General features: G+C 41.6%; 1 protein-coding gene across 2 annotated transcripts in view; it reads right to left on the bottom strand.

Moving 5' to 3' along the window:
• SORCS2 (sortilin related VPS10 domain containing receptor 2) overlaps positions 1 to 17,502 on the bottom strand; it is a 1,340,427-nt gene that overhangs the window by 612,790 nt on the left and 710,135 nt on the right. For both annotated transcript variants that reach the window (XM_073610686.1, XM_073610693.1), the window contains exon 3: positions 13,165 to 13,252. In XM_073610686.1, the coding sequence (XP_073466787.1) occupies positions 13,165 to 13,252 (88 nt within the window). The remainder of the gene's footprint in view (positions 1 to 13,164; positions 13,253 to 17,502) is intronic.

Below are 17,502 nucleotides of genomic sequence, written 5' to 3'. Positions count from 1 at the left end.
GTGAGGGGGGGACACCTGATGTGAGTGGGGGGGGCACTGGGGACACCTGATGTGAGTGGGGGACACCTGATGTGAGTGGGGGACACCTGATGTGAGTGGGGGGGCACTGGGGACACCTGATGTGAGTGGGGGGGGCACTGGGGACACCTGATGTGAGGGGGGGGCACTGGGGACACCTGATGTGAGGCGGGGGCACTGGGGACACCTGATGTGAGGGGGAGCTCCGCCGGGGACTCCTGATGTGAGGGGGGGCTCCGCCGGGGACTCCTGGTGTGAGGGGGGCTCCGCTGGGGACTTCTGATGTGAGGGGGGCTCCGCCGGGGACTCCTGGTGTGAGGGGGGCTCCGCTGGGGACTCCTGGTGTGAGGGGGGCTCCGCTGGGGACTCCTGGTGTGAGGGGGGGCTCCGCTGGGGACTCCTGGTGTGAGGGGGAGCTCCGCCGGGGACACCTGATGTGAGGGGGGCTCCGCCGGGGACTCCTGATGTGAGGGGGGCTCCGCTGGGGACTCTTGATGTGAGGGGAGCTCCGCTGGGGACTTCTGATGTGAGGGGGGCTCCGCCGGGGACTCCTGGTGTGAGGGGGGGCTCCGCTGGGGGCACCTGATGCAAGGACGGACTCTGCTCGGACATCTGAAGCAAGGACGGACGGCTGGTGGCAGGCGACGTGGCAGGTGACACGCTCAGGGATCCCACTGATTCTGCATTATGGTGAGTTGAATGATTTCATTTTATATTACAATGTAATAATAGAAATAATGCGCTTCAATCATCCTGACACCATAACAACCATGGTGCCGGGATGATTGAAGCATTAACACCAGGTGTTTGGAGTATCTTTATCTGCTGATTGTTAAACTTTCTAGAATACACATATTTTTATTGTGTAGGATCTGGGGCTGCTGTCCCGTCATTTCCCTCTCTCTCCCCCTCTCCCCCCCTCTCCATCCCTCATTCATTTCAGACTCTAACCACACCCTCTAGAGCCACGCCCATTTAAGCCACGCCCACAATTTCGCGTAAACCACGCCCATTTTTCAACGCGGCGCGCTTCGCGCGCCGCACTTGTCTGTTTCTGATAGGCCACGCCTGCTGGTGAATGCCCCGCCCCCTAATTATTGGACAGCTCCGCCTACAGCCACAAAAGTGTCCCACATTTTTTTTTTACAATGTTGGCAACTATGCCATCATCCAATCATGTTCAAGCAAAAATACTGTTTTTTTTTGCACGTGATTGGGTATTCTTTGCAAAGTGAAGCTTCATCTCATTTACTAAGCTCTGGAGCCCCTACACTTGCAGAGTGCACCGTCTATTTTCCTTTAGTAAATCAACCCCACATTTCAGTGTCTGTTCTCCAGCAAGCTTATAATAGGGATGCAAAAGCTGTAAGATTATTTTTTTTAAATTATGAAGCTAAATAATATGTATGAGCCCATGGGAAGTACGTATGATTTGTTGAAAAGGTGACTCTGCTCAATAATTACAGCGACACATGTCCTAGTAAATGGGATCATAATGACAACAGCATCTTGAATTCCTTCAACTTTTAGATGTGATAGAACAACACTCTAGCCCAGGTCTGATGAAATGGAAAGTGCTCATGTCCCATCACCCTAGCCTGAATAATTCACATCCTTTTCTCATTGCTATCCCCTGAGTACGGCGAGATATTTTCGCTCTGGACATTACCGCGTTTTTCCCCCTGTAACTTATGAGTGTCTGAATTGCTGACAGGCTTTATTTTTCAGAAAGGCACAAAACTGCACATTGAAAAGCCATTATCTTACTGCTCTTGCACTGCTGTCATTTAGAAGTAACCCCTGACAATTGTTACAGAGCATAGCCATATAAGCGCGTGATATGGAGTTGACACTGCACCTATCCATTAGGAGGGAGGAAGGGAAACCATCTTTTGTTTCAGACACACAGATCTGCGTAAACAAAAGATCTAGATGTAAGGTAATGCAGAGGTTGAAGCCGGTACGGAAGGTAAGGCAGAGGTTGAAGTCGGTACACCGCCGTGGATGTGCAGATGAGAGGAATGGGCTGGGAGGTAGAAGGTGTTCACTGTCAGTATGACAGCTTGGAATCAGTGGTTCAAAGTGGATGTGGCTTGTTCTATTGCTCAGCTGACAATGCTAAAAACATACTTTATCTGGGTTTCCAACATGTAAGACACTGGTGATACAAATCCTCACAGGCTACTAGTATTAAAATGAAAGCTGGGCTGATTATTATGTAGCGCCCACCCCATTTAGGTGGGTGCTTAGTGTGTTCTGTTATTAGTGATAGGTAAATTTGGCCTAGGCCTTGCATTTTTTTCCTTAGGCCTGGTTGTTTATTTGTTGGTGGGAGTGTTAGAATAGAGGGGGGTGTGGCCACCTACACTCTGGCTCAAGGAGGTCCCCTCATCCTTCCAGTGGAAATGTTCTGGAAGGGAGGCAGGATTTGGGACTTGAGTGACAGGCAGCTTATATGGAGAGCTCTGGACCAATCATTAAATTGTATTGGCAGGGGCAGGACTCGCATAAAAGCTGGGGTCACATGCTTAGAGGGACAGATTCAGGAGACAGAAGAATTTGGAACCATGTAAAGAGTGCTGCAGGAGGAGGCTTGAAGGCCTGGGTGTTCAGAGACCCCAGTGCTGGATAACAGGAAGAGGCTTGAAGGCCTGGGGGTTCAGAGACCCCAGTGCTGGATAGCAGGAAGAGGCTTGAATGCCTGGGGGTTCAGAGACCCCAGCGCCGGATAACAGGAGCAGATGTCATCATGTAGACCAGAGGAGAAACCGGGCATCCCAGCTGAGGATTTACCGGACCATGAGGAGGAGGAAGTAGGAGCAAAGCGGACAGAGGAATCTGGGAATTGACTTTCTGTGAGTACCATGGACTGTTAATTGGGAGTGAGCTTCCTATGAGTCCAAGGACCTAGTGAGAGGAACTTTTCTGAACTGGCAGGGATTGATTGCAAGAGTCAAGGTATCAGGCGGTGGAGGCCTGGGACTTTGGAATCTTTTATCCACAGCAATAGAGTGATGCTGGTCAGCTCAAAAAAAGGAAAGTACACAAGACCAGAGACAGGAACCAAAATTAATAGAGGCATCTCATATCTTTTATCTACTTGTTTACCAACCCAAGTTCAAGAATAAAGTTCTTTATAAAATATAAAGACTGTCTGGTGTTCTGAAGTTGCATGGGAAGGAAGATCGGGGGTTATTGACATAAAGGTAATGAACAACTTTGCAGCCCCCAAGGGAGTAGTGCACTACATTATTATTATTATAAATGATTTATATAGCTCCAACAGTTTGCGCAGCACTTTGCAACATGAGGGCAGACAGTACAGTTACAATACAATTCAACACACAAGGAATCAGTGGGCCCTGCTCATTAGAGCTTACAATCTAGGAGGGAGGATCAATTGATACAAAATGGTAATAGCTGTGGGGGATGATCTGATGGAGAAAGTAAAAGTACAGTTGTTAGATGGGGGCCAGATAGGCTTCTCTGAAGCGAAGGGTTTTCAGGGATTATCTAAAAGCAAGCAGAGTAGGAGATAGTCGCACAGATTGGGGTAGGGAGTTCCAGAGGATGGGAGAGGCTCGGGAAAAGTCCTGGAGGCAAGCATGGGAGGAGGTGACAAGGGCACTAGAGAGCAGGAGGCCTTAGGAGGAACGAAGGGAACGAGTAGGTTGGTGTTTTGAGACTAGGTTAGTGATGTAGCTGGGGGCCGAGTTGTGGATGGCTTTGAAAGTTTTTATTAGAATTTAGAATTGAATTTGTTGGGTGAGTTGAAGCCAGTGGAGGGATTGGAGAGGCTCGGGAAAAGTCCTGGAGGCAAGCATGGGAGGAGGTGACAAGGGCACTAGAGAGCAGGAGGTGTTAGGAGGAACAAAGGGAACGAGTAGGTTGGTGTTTTGAAACTAGGTTAGTGATGTAGCTGGGGGCCGAGTTGTGGATGGCTTTGTAAGTTTTTATTAGAATTTAGAATTTAATTTGTTGGGTGAGTTGAAGCCAGTGGAGGGATTGACAGAGAGGGGTAGCAGACACTGAGCGGTTGGTAATCATATAGAATAGAACACTTCTGGTTCTTATACTAAAGCCACTTAATTGAACTTTAAGTTTAAATAAGCTAATACACTCCAGAGACATCAAAACAAAAGGTGGTCAAAAGTCTTACGTTTGTTATACTTTGTATATATGTAGTGGGTAAAATCTGAGTAGCAACAATGTAAAAGAAAGAACCCAACACAACTGTTCCTTTTCTTCGTTTTCTACCCCTGAACATCAAGAATACAGCAAAACAAACTGACCCGCAAGTGCGTGTACAAAATAATGGAGGCCATACACATTGTGGCAGAGGGATGCCCCACCAAGGTTATATTAACCCAGAATTCTCAACCAGGCAGGTTGAGGGGCTCTAGGGGCTTTGCTTAATTGGGAGGAAACTGGCTTATCAGTTTCCTCCTTGTTTAGAAAAGTCCATGTTGGGACCTGAAGCCCTCTTCTGGATGAGTTCGCCCCCCCCCCTCCTCCCCCTGCACCTGGCCCATTCACAAATTGCAGTGCGCTTTGCGCATAGACCATAGGAATCCAGCTGCACAGCTTCACAGCTGGTTTCCCTTACTCAGAATGACGGCTACAGCACACGATAGATGATTGAAAGATCGCTTCGGGTGAGGACACTGCTGGATTCCTGGACAGGTAAGTGGCCTAAAATTAAAAGTCAGGAGCTACAGTATTTGTAGCTGCTGACTTATTTTTTGGGGGGGGAATCTAGAGCTCCTCTTTAAGTATTAGTAAGCTACAATACATTTGTTTTTTGTTTTTGTGTTTTATACAGTTTTAATGGCTGATCTGAAGATGAATCTTCATCTACATTTTATCTCAAGTTGACCAATCCTAGCTTTGGATATGACATCCTCTGACAGCTGAGATGTAGCCCATACATTATAAATCTTTGTAGGTAAGACAATAGCTACACGAGAAAGGTGATGTACTGCTTAATGTACAATGCAAGTCAATAAATCGAATTAATTTGAATGGGAAACTCCCCTTTAATGTTACTTGAATGTTCCTGAGGGAGAAATTTCTAAGCACAATGAAAGTCGGCTCAGAAATGTGCTGAAAGTGTTTTCATTTCTTCTTTTATTGACTGTTTGCCGGAGCTTCAGGCTCATTTCAAAGCAAAGCAATCACGAATGAAGAATTTGGTTTAGGCTTAGTATGCAAATCTCCATCTTTTATCTCAATTAGACACACCTCTTCTCATCTGTCACTCAAATAAGAACATTTGCACTCCGCTAAACTTTTTTTTGTCTCCTTTCTCAAAGCTTTTTATGTTTGTTTAGGCTGCAGTTCTACCAAAGTACTTCAAAACTGAGGAATTTAAAGGAGAATGGAAATTTCTGTTCATGCAAAGTCTTTGTAAATGTGACAGACATTGCTTTAAAATGAAATAAATCATTTTCATTTCACATATGTCATTAAATGCGGTGCACGTCACAGTAAGGAGGTATTATTCCTGTGCATTGCTAGACGGTTTACTTTGCACAGAATAAATATTGCATCACGGCTCCGGCATTGCTTTGACTGTTCTCTGACCTTTAACCTCACCATGAATATTGTACCAGCAATTTAAATTCTGTAACATCCTATAAAAAGGAACACGGAAGAGCTGGTATACAGAAGAGTTAAGGAATTTGTGGATGGAGCTAAATCGATTGTTGATGATTAAACCTGAACTCCAGAAAGATTAAAAAAAAAGACTCATATTAACACAGCTTTGTTTTAATTAATAACGAATGCAATTTTTTTTTTTTTTTTAAATGCAAGCAGTGTTGGTACCAGAATTTGATTTAGTATTCTTCTTCCCCTTTCAGGAGAGCTCAGACTGAAAGGGGAAGAAGCAACACAAAGAGCCTATCAGTTTTGCTGCAGTGCTCATATGATATCAAGAAGCATGCACATAGGAGGAGAGAGCAGTGTGATAGAGGGATGAGCTCTGTAGTGATGGGCCGAACACCCCTCGGTACAGTTTGTACCAGAACTACCGAACAGAGAAAAAGTCCGGACCCGAGCCACAAACTTTATTAAAGTCCATGGAGCCTGAACATAAGAAATCAAAAGTCCCCATTTTGAAGGCTTATATGCAAGTTATTGGCCATAAAGAGGGCATGGGGGGGCCCAGGTACTGCCCTGGAGGACATATATCAATGCAAATATTTAAAAAAATATATATAGTTTTTAAAGGAGCAGTGATTTTAATGATGCTTAAAGTGAAAGAATAAAAATGAAAAATTCCTTTAAATATAGTGCCTGGTTGGTCCCCTTAGTCTGCCCCTAAAGTGGCACATCTGTTCCGTGTATAGAACTTGCTTCAGCAAAACTGACATTTGTAAAGAAAAAAATGACATTTAAATTGACTTTCACGGCTTCAGGGCTTTGCCAGCAACACATTTTCTTTTTTTAAACGGCATGGGGTCCCCCCATGCATACCAGGCCCTTTGGTGAATGAGTAGGGGTACAATATACCCCATACTCATTCACATATGGGGGGCCGGGATCTGGGTACCCCCTTGTTAAAGGGGGCTTCCAGATTCCGATAAGCCCCCTGCCCGCAGACCCCCACAACCACTGCCTAGGGTTGTCGGGAAGAGACCCTTGTGCCCATCAAATCAAAATAGGGACAAGGTGCTTTAGAGTGGGGGGGGGGGGCGGTCGCTTTCCCCATGTTGATGGGGACAAGGGTCTCCTCCCGACAACCCCTTTACTGACCGCCAGGCTGCATGTTCGGAAAAGGGTCTGGTATGGATTTTGGGGGACGCCATGCCATTTAAAAAAAAAGAAAGAATTGGCATGGGGGTTCCCCTTAAAATTCATACCAGGCATCTGGTATGGATTCTGGGGGGGACCCCATGCCAATTTTATTTTTAATGTTTGGCATGGGGTTCCCCTTAAAATCCAATCCCAAAGGGCCCACGCCGTTTTTTTTTATTTTCGGTTGCCCGCTGACAGCTGATGACTCATACGTTGTTAAGGACACTTCTTAACAACCTATTGACTGTGCGCTTGGCAGGCGAATAGCCCGCTGAGTGCACAGAAAATGTAGGTGTTCGGCAACCCCCCGAACGAGGGATGTTTGGGACAAACTTATGGTCCACCCGAACCATTCACCATCCCTAGTCTGCTGCTTCTCCTTTCACTTTCCAGTCACAGGCTGTAGAAGAGGAGAAAACTTATAAACACTACCTAAAGTGAACCTTTATCCCCCCCCCCCCCCAAAAAAAAGCTAAAAATACCTGGTGCATGGAACTTGGCAGGCATACTGATAATTTATAAGTTCTACTGTATGTTACATAAACTTTCTTTTTTTTTACTAACTAGCATTTACAGGCACTAGTGACGTAGTCAGCACCTCACAGATGGCCTTAGAGATGGCTACACCACCAGTGTCTTCCAGGGAATTCTCGTGATCTGGGGAGGTAAAAAGCCTTTTTCCTTAGATCTTGAGATATTTCAGGAATAAGACTTTATTTTTTAGGACATGTTTTGGCTCCCAGCTATGCACATGCACAAGATCTGATGTAGATGTCATCAGTGGGCTAGGGTAGAGGACATGGAAAAAGAACTCCAAAAAAACAGTAACATTTTTTTTTTTTTGCACAGAGGCACAGTAAGCAGAGAACAGGCAGGATGGACCAGTGGAACAGTGGCACACAAGTACTAAAGAAGCTTTTGTATTTTAAAGAGGTTGTAAACCTCTGAAATTAAAATGAACAAAGCATGTCCTTCTATAATGTGTATTAGCCTCAATCCAATGCACCTAGTGTGATTTATGTCTCCTCATTTCTCTGCTATTTGCATCACTTCTGAAAGTCTATGACAATCCTGGGAGACAGCCTGGCCCCTCTCCAGCACACAGCAGGTGATTGACAGCCGCAGGTGTGCATTTTTCCTAATGAGACTGTGTAGAGGGGGGGTGTGTCCATTCCCTCCACTTAAGTTTCAGCTTACACTCAGCTCCCTGCTCTATGCTGTGCACTGTGTGCCATCAGGTCCCTGCCCACTGCTTTCTAAAGCTTAGAAATGCTTTGTAAATTCTGGACATTGAATTGATATAGAGGAGACAGGCTGCAGATAAACTGGTACAACTTAGGTAGGAAGATTTGTTTTATCTCTGTGTATCACCAGAGGCAATCACTTCAACCATTTTAGGTAAGTCAGCTCATTTTATTATAAACATTTCAATGGGGGGGGGGAGGGGTTTGTGCTGTCTATTTTAAATCTAGAAAATTCAGGTCTCCTATTCTTCCAGACAAGGCTAAGTGCTGTAGCAGAAAACAAAGAACTAGAAGAACTATCAGCGCTACAGGTGAAAGAGACCCGCAGGTCTATGAGTCTATATACTGTAGATGGTCTCAGATATTGCTCCTCTTCTGTCTCACCAGACCCAGGAAACAACCAACAATGAGGAACTCAGCAACATATAGGCCTTGCTACCCACTTCAGGTGGGGAAAAATTTTAACCCAAGAGCTGAAACAAAGACAAAGAGAGTGAGCGCACCAGCCTAGTTTATTATCGTAAGACCCTTTTTGTAAATTAATATATAATCCAATGTACTCATAACAGTGAACAACTGCAAACATAAAATCAATCTGGTCCTGATGCTTGAGCGATGGTCATCCACAAGGTTGTATCTTACGCGTTCCAAGGGCAGTGCCCGCTTCATCAGAGCTCTTTGTCTTTGTTTCAGCTCTAATTGGTATAGCAGAGATGTATACATCTCAGAACAAAATGGACAGAATCTAAATCCTTTAGTAGGTGAAACATCTCCCTTATATGTATTTCATCTGTGTATTTAGCTGCTTGGTTGCAGTTCATCTTCAAAGAAACTGGTCTGCAGTGGAACACATAGCTTGTCATTGCTGACCTTTCCTTCGGAAAATGCAAGCTGGCCAGCTGTCATTCTGATCCTTTTGCTTCAGTACTAACCTGGAACAAGTATGCAGATAGAAACTTTTGACTTTCCTCTGACTTTACTTATCTGCACACTGGAGCCTTTCAAGCATTGAAGCCAAGAGGGTCAGGATAACAGCCAATTAATGCTTACAGACAAAGGCCAGTTGCTATGTTTGCACCATGAGTGCTTTTTATTTTAATCCCTTTTATTGGCAAAAATGTTTACAACATATGCCTATAAAACAGAGGCAGATCGTATTAAGACAAGTAGCTCATAGTTTGACAATTCTAAATGATGACACATGACATGTGATGCAATCTGAAAGGTAGTATTATATAACAGTATTGAAGCATGTATAGAAGGTACATTATTGAAACCGTTTCAGGTGGTGTATAGCAAATAAACAATGTACTATATCCTGTCAACTGAACAGTAAACGGTATTTCAAAAAATAAAGGGCCAACTGGCCAAACTTACACAACATAACATATGATCTTATAGGTAATACCTAATATGGTCAAACCTTTAGCAAGAACATGAGGAGAATATTAGGAAGGAGGTGTTAGGAAGGCAAGGGAAAAGGAGGGGAAAAAAAAAGAAGCAAAGAAAAAAAAGGGGGGGGGGGGGGAACCAATGGGAGGTTATCCGGAGCGAATAAGGTTTCACATTTCGAAGAGATGAATGGATCAAACTCTGAGGAGCATCTGAAATTGGACCATAGTGTCTGCAAAAGCTTGTAGGATTCAGTTTTATCATACGTTCCATTCGGCCTTGCTATTACAGAGCAAACCAAGCTTTTCTTAATTTGTCTACAGGACCCTTGCAGCATGGATAATACCATGATCTGTTGTTTGTTGGGAATTTTATCCCCAACAAGTCTCTCAGGTGTAAAATTTTATCCCAGAATGGGACAATTTTTGGTCATGTACCCCAAATGTGGGTCATGGTGCCAGGAGCCTGCAAACACCGCCAACAAGTGTCTGGAATGGAGGAGTCAATTTTATGGAGGAGCGTAGGGCAGCGGTACCACCTCACTAAAAAAATGTAGTTTCACGCTTGCGCTTGGGAAAAAATTGACAACTTATAAAAGGTAGTGATTAGTGAATATTACCATGACTGCTTTTAAACTCCTTCAACAAGAGCACACAAATACTTGCAGGCACTTGGGGCAAAAGCCAGTATTGCCAGTTGTCCTATCCAAACAATACAACAACTATAACAGCCACCACAATAATAACCTATTGATTAATTACGTAATTTTTCTTTATTCAATTCTGCTGCAGGGGCAGAAATAGGGCCAGCTAGAATTACGTAGACATTCCAGAACAGTAGGATTTTGTTCTAACATTTCTACGGAAATTCAGAAAAGCTGCTCGTCAGAGCATTCAATAGTACTGTTATAGGATTGACACATTTCCTACAAAAACCCTAAAAATGTCATTGCCATGCTTATGTTTCACATGTTATGTTTAATTTCAGGATGCTCATGCACATTACAATAAGTACAATTCTTCTTAAGCAAAGACCACTTTCACAGTTACAATTTCATTTGTCCGAGAAAAAAATTCCACCCTTCTTTGATTTTCCTCATTGGTATAGTTGAAATTGATTGCCAGTTTAACTACAGTATTAGAAATCTAAATGAACATTCTAAAAACACATTTTTTGGTGTATGGCTAGTAAAATTTCATAGACTTAGACAGACTGCACCGCAGAATTTTTAACAGCTACATTGCATAACTAAGAACAACTGATATCTTTAGGCAGACAAGTCATACATAGAGCTTAATCCCTCATAGGATCCCTAATGCTGTAGGAAGAACATTCTGTAATCAGCTTTAAAAAGAAAAATAATTCTTGCTGGGGAAGATTTTAACACATAAAAGCAGCCTACACCAAAACCTGTGATACATAATTTGTGCATAAATAAAATAAATCAAATAGTGTGGTGCTAAATTAATACAACATAATAGAAAAAATGTACGTACTTACTGTGCAAACATTTCTAATATAAATTAATGATAAAAATCTCAATTCATAAAGTGCAAAAATGTGAAATAAATGTAAATTATATTTCATAAAAAATACACCAACATAGTAAAATTAGTCTGTTATAAAAACAATATTTAAATCCTATAAACAAATAATAAGTCCCAATTTATGAATTAAAAAATCTAAAAAAATGGGTAATTCATGTGCAACATCCAAAAAAATATATAAGGTGTATAGTTCCATATCCAAGTGCAATGAATGCTGCTCTTATCCAATAAATATAAGCAATCCAAGAATAGATAGTTGTTATATCCAATGCTGATCCCCACAGTGGTATAACCCATAATATAAAAGAAGGTTGGCTCCTTACCAGAAAGTGTGGACCATATTAAATGGTCAACAGCACATTTACAATAACCAGGATGTCTTCCTGTCACTCCTCATCCCCTTGCTGTGAACTCTCCCAGCAATGTATTTCAAAGTAAGAAAACAACATATCATAGCCCAATATGTTTAAAAAATCTGTATCTTTAATAATAGAAGTGCACTTACATATATTTACACAGTAAAATCGCATTAAAAGATGCACAGAGTGGTTTCCCGAGCAGACAATCTCCAAACACCAGTGTTCCACCAGTCAGATAGCATAAAGGCATCATGTGTAGGCCCTGCCCAACGCACGTTTCGTCAAAGATTGACATCCTCAGGGGAATTGGCCAAACCTCTTTTGATGGTTTTCTACTGTGGAATTGGATTTGAATATTGGTTTTCTAACACACTCATTTTATTATGTTGGTGAATTTTTTATGAAATGTGAATTTGCATTTATGTCACTTTTTTTATGAATTAAGATTTTTATCATGAATTTATATTCAAGTTTTATGCACATTAAGTACGGTATATTTTCTATCATGTTGTATTAATTTAGCAACACACCATTTGATTTATTTGTAATCTGCCTTAAACCTAAGCTATTCTTGTTGCCAGCCTGTAAATGTAAATTATTTATATACTCCTATGGAGAATCCACTATATAGCATCATCTGCCCTCTAATAGACTCTCCACAGAACACACAGTGACAACCAAGTATTTCAGCCCGGAGATATCTGGTTAGCCCTAAATCCTTGTTGTAGACTGAACCCTACAAAAGCCAAAAAAGCCATGCTACGTGAAGAAAATAAAGCAATATAAAAGTAAAAGAAACAGAACCAGAGGTAGTAAAAACACACACAGGAAACCTACTACTCCCTTGGACAGCTGCTGTTTACAAGCTGTTTGACAGACAGTACCACCAAATCTTTATGGCTCTGTCCTATTTATAAACCACCTTATGTGTAGTGTGACAATAACTTATATTCAAGCAACCATAAGGTGAAATCAAATTATAATAAAGTCTCTCAATTTCCAGTAATTGTGCTCAATGCTGCCAAAAACAAGTCCTCTGATATGGTGCAGTGATGAGTTCATCCGTAGTGACTCTTGTGAACACACCATGAACCCCCTCAGGTGTTCCCACACTCAACAGAGGTATTTGACTCTCTGCTGTTAGCATTAGAGTCAATGGAGCTTTTGGATATCTCCCCTTCCGGGTTCCTCTCTGCACTCCAGTACTACTTGGCTGTCACGGTCCAGGGTTGTTCTTTGCTTCTAGAATTAGAAAGTGCCACTTGGTTGGTTTCCCTTTTTTTTTTTTTTTTTTTGATGGCCTGAATATTGAGTTTTGTACTGAGTGGCACTTGCTAGTTCTGGAAGAGACATATCCTAAAGCTTGATTGACTCTCGTGCTAACAGCAGAGAGTCATATAGCTCTGGTGAGTATGGACACACTCATGGAGTGTTCACAAGAGTCAATATGGATGAACTCATCACTGCACTATATTGGTGGACTTGTTTTTTTTCAGCACTGATCACTATTTTTAGTTATTGGAAATTGAGAAACTTTATTATAATTCAATTGCACTTGGTTGGTTGATTATAATTTATTGTCACACTACACATAAGATGGTTTATAAATAGGATATCACCATAAATGGTTATTTGTGGTCTAAACCCTGCCTACTCCAACCACAATGGCTCATTTTTGGTTGAAATGTTCTTCAAGAATATACCATATACAACATTAAGCCCAGGGCTTTGGGTTGATACTGCATATGAAATGATGAGACAACAATATTTAAATAACTTTTGTTTAATTAAATGTATCTAACATACCTTTTTCTTGTTGGTAGGGCAGATGTGGAAGTTATCAATCACAGGCTGAAGGTTCACCTTTGTGTAGGTCGTTCCATAATCTGCGGACCTGGCAAATAGATAAACTGAAATAAGTAACAGCACTTTGTCAAGAAAAATAAAGTTAAAATATGGCAAATGGTTGTTAACTTAGAATTAATAAAGGGTAATTTCACAAAAGAGGATGACTTATTTTGACTGCATTTGTTGCATTACCCAATAATTTTGTACTGAAAGGTTCAACATATAAACATAAATATAACAGTGGAATAGGTGGTTTTGCATGAAATGGTTATTTAACGACCCGAAACACACCTCCGAGACATCCACCAGCTCTGTGATGTCATCATGGAGGAGTGGAAGAGGACTCCAGTGGCAACCTGTGAAGCTCTGGTGAACTCCATGCCTAAGAGGGTTGTAAATAAGTTTGCTGGAAATAATGGTGGCCACACAAAATATTTGGGCCCAGTTTGGACATTTTCACTTAGGGGTGTACTCACTTTTGTTGCCAGCGGTTTAGACATTAATGGCTGTGTGTTGAGTTATTTTGAGGGGACAGCAAATTTACACTGTTATACAAGCTGTACACTCACTACTTTGCAGCAAAGTGTAATTTCTTCAGTGTTGTCACAGGAAAAGATATAATAAAATATTTACAAAAATGTAAGTGGTGTACTCACTTTTGTGAGATACTGTATATATATATATATATATATATATATATATATATATATATATATATATATATATATATATATATATATATATTTTATTAATGAAAGTGGACACATGCAATAATCTACATAATCAATCAGAAACCATCTTATACTGATCGTATAGCTAACTGGAAACTATTGATGAAGGCATTTCTCTTTGTTCTTACCACGTTTTCACTGAGCCTAACAAAGTAGCTTGATATTTTCTATAGGAAAAAAACTTTTTTTTTTTTTATTTGTCTTCAAGAAAGTTTAGTGAGTTTTTCAGCTTACATCTGGTATTATGGCTAAAATGTGCAGACTTGCTCTCTTGCCCTGACCACAAAACACTGTGGTGGGTTTGGAAACCACCACCCATCATAGAGCAATTAGCGGTGTAGACAAGATGAATTGAATGTGGTATGTGAGAAAATGGAGAGTATGTTATCCTATAGCGCTAAACCTCATACAAAAATAATATCGTTCCATGTGCTCAACCAAAAGAAAACATTATTTTTTAATATTTCAGCTTCCCTGAAAACATATTTTATCGATAAAGAAACCCAAGCCAGTCTGTTCAATATAAGGATCAGTTTTCCCACAAATTGCATAGTACTTTATATAGAGTTTTGCCATTTCATTCTCTCTTAGGATATATATACTTCTCCCCCGCATTACTGATCTGTCGTAAAATATGATATATGGCTTATAAAAATCTTTGTTTTCTAATTAAATTTAATACGGCATTTGGGTTCCAACCATTCTGTACTGGTGAAAAATATGAAGAAAAGTCAAAAGACAGATGGTCTTATGTAAGACAGTGTCAAAAAGAAGACTTCATTTAGGGTAATGGAATACACCATAATGCATATAACAATCTGAAAAGGGGTAGGTAAGGTCTTCTCTTTACTTGTGAAAGACAAAACCAGAGAAATTCTTAGCTCAACTTACCAGCCAGTCTGCTTACCAACCAAATTATCCTGTCTAACAGTACGCGTTAAAAACAGGGGTTTAGTTAGCACACATTTGCATGCATAGGCTGCAAGGCCTGTTCACAGCACCCTTTATTACCTGTAGTCCTAACCCTTGTAAATTTATGAGAGTCTCCACAGTGGAAGCACATGCATTCTAATGGATAGATAAGGGGCAGGTGAGCCTGGAGGTAGCCCAATCCTCCTTAAAGGCACAGGGGCGCACTGGACACCCAGCATATAGCACAATGGCAGCAAAGGTGTCCAGTGTGTCCCTTCACCAATATTACATCAGTAACAAAATGGCCCCTGCCATATAACTGACCTTCACAGCAAGGTGCACATGGAAGGGCATGAAATACAAAACCCTGTTTTTAACGCATAATGTTGGACAGGTTACTATGGTTGGTAAGCAGACTGTGGTTGGTAAATTGAGCTGGGAATTTCTCTGGTTTTCATGCATTGCCCTTCCATGTGCTCCTTGCTGTGAAGGCCAGTTATAGGTGGGGGCAGGGGCCATTTTGTTTGTTACTGATGTAATATTGGTGAGGGGACACACTGGACACCTTTGTTGCCATTGAGCTATATGCTGGGTGTCCAGGGTGCCCCTGCCTCTTTAAGGAGGATTTGGCTACCTCTAGGCCCACCTGCTCTCTATCTATCCATTAGAATGCATGTACTTCCACTGTGGAGACTCTCATAATTTTACAGGATTTAAGACCACAGGTAATACAGGGTGCCGTTAAGAGGCCTTGAAGCTTATGCATACGTTTGCAGATGTGTGCTAACTAAACCCCTGTTTTTATTGCATACTGTTAGAAAGGTTAATTCAATTGGTAAACAGATTGGTTGGTGAGAGCTGGGAATTTCTCTGGTTTTCTTTTTCATGCATTGCCCTCCCATATACTCCTTGCTGTGAAGGCCAGTTATAGGCGGGAGCAGGGGCCATTTTGTTTGTTATCTCTCTTCACTTGTACCTACAGGTAAGCCTACAATCAGGCTTACCTATAGGTATAATGAATATCTCCTAAACGTACACTGTTTAGGAGATATTCACATCTGCAATAGCTGCAGACATCACCCATGCAGAATACAGAGTGCTGTGCCCTGGCTGGTGTGGGAGTACTGTCATTGCAGCTCTGGCCATTTAAATGACCGAAGCCCGTGAGCCTGGAAGGAAGACTGAGTGAAGATAGAAGTTCCAGGACAGCCGTGACAGTGCTGCGCTAGAGGGACCTGTTTGCAGGTAAGCCTGTCATAATGTGCTAGTAGGCAGTGCCTACTAGCACATTATGGCATAATGACACAGGGGGCCCAATTATCCAATTATATATATATATATATATATATATATATATATATATATATATATATATATATATATATACATATACATATATATATTTTTAGGGGGGAGGTTTCACTGGTGTCATGCCACTGGCATTGGAATAGGAACTATGTACTGCAGATACCATCAAGTGAGAGGTCAGTCAGCCACAGCTCAAGAAGCCCCTAACAACCTCTGGAGAAACCCTAGTTGAGAATGGCTGTTCTATAGAGGTAAATTGCCCAGCAACAACTAATATATTTTAGGGACTCTGATAAAAACAAGTATCTAAGACTGCAGTGACCATCTTTTCAGTTTGCAGCTTTTGTCAGGTTCCTTACACACTTTGGACGCAGGGCCATTTTGAGAATCACACTTATACATACAAGAGGTTTCTCATTTTTCAGTGGCCAAGCCTAGTCTGCAAAGGTTCCACTGAACATTTAAGGCCCATGAAACACGGGACCCAGGTTGCTGAACGCGTGCGCACAGGGGAAACTTTCCTTCCACCATTAAGCAAGCGGACCCTCCTCCACTAGACCACCACTCATCCCCAACCAGAATTAGTTTTATTTATCTGAACTTTCTCAGGTATAGGCCATTATGCATAAGTAGCATAGGAAAAAGAGAGCTGTTGCCCATTTTTCCAAGGCATTTACTGAACTGAGCAACAACACATGAAAGCCCAAATTTATATTTCACAAATCCAAGGATATGGTAAGTAAATCCAAAGATATTTTTACAGCAAAAGGCACTCTTAAGACATTTTCAGAAACATTCCTATTTACAGTGCTGGCAATGCATGCAGAAAAGGTGGTGGTACTCGCATCTCAAAGTTCTCATAGGATACAGGTGACCAAAGTTGCATCACTGCTATTCCTTTCCAACCCATTTCATCCCAGGGAGTCTCAATCTCCAGTGCTTTCTTTTCACTTTTTTGTCTTTCATCCCAAGAACCCCTTCAATTCTCCCACAAGGTTCTTACACTGTATCTCCTCCTGGAAAGCATGGTTGAAAGACATAAAGGCTGTCATTCCAACCCCTGGGCGCACTATCCATAGAAGGAATTTCACATGTGGAACAGACTCCCTTTAGAACTACTTCTGGCTAGCTCAGTAGATGTTTTTATCAAAGAGCTGGATGCTTTCTTAAATAAACAAAATATAACTGGTTATTAATTAAGAGTGCCCCTTCTAAAAGTGTCATTCTGCACTCTGTGTAATCTGGTCTCCCTGCTTCTTCATCCTATTTCAGAGAAAAGCCATAGAAGGTGCTAGGAGCTTGATGCCTATTGGCAACTCTTAAATATGATAATTTTCCTGATAAT

This window comes from Aquarana catesbeiana, linkage group LG01 (assembly GCF_042186555.1).
Source record: "Aquarana catesbeiana isolate 2022-GZ linkage group LG01, ASM4218655v1, whole genome shotgun sequence".
NCBI lineage: Eukaryota > Metazoa > Chordata > Amphibia > Anura > Ranidae > Aquarana > Aquarana catesbeiana.
This window is presented reverse-complemented; position numbering and strand designations above follow the sequence as displayed.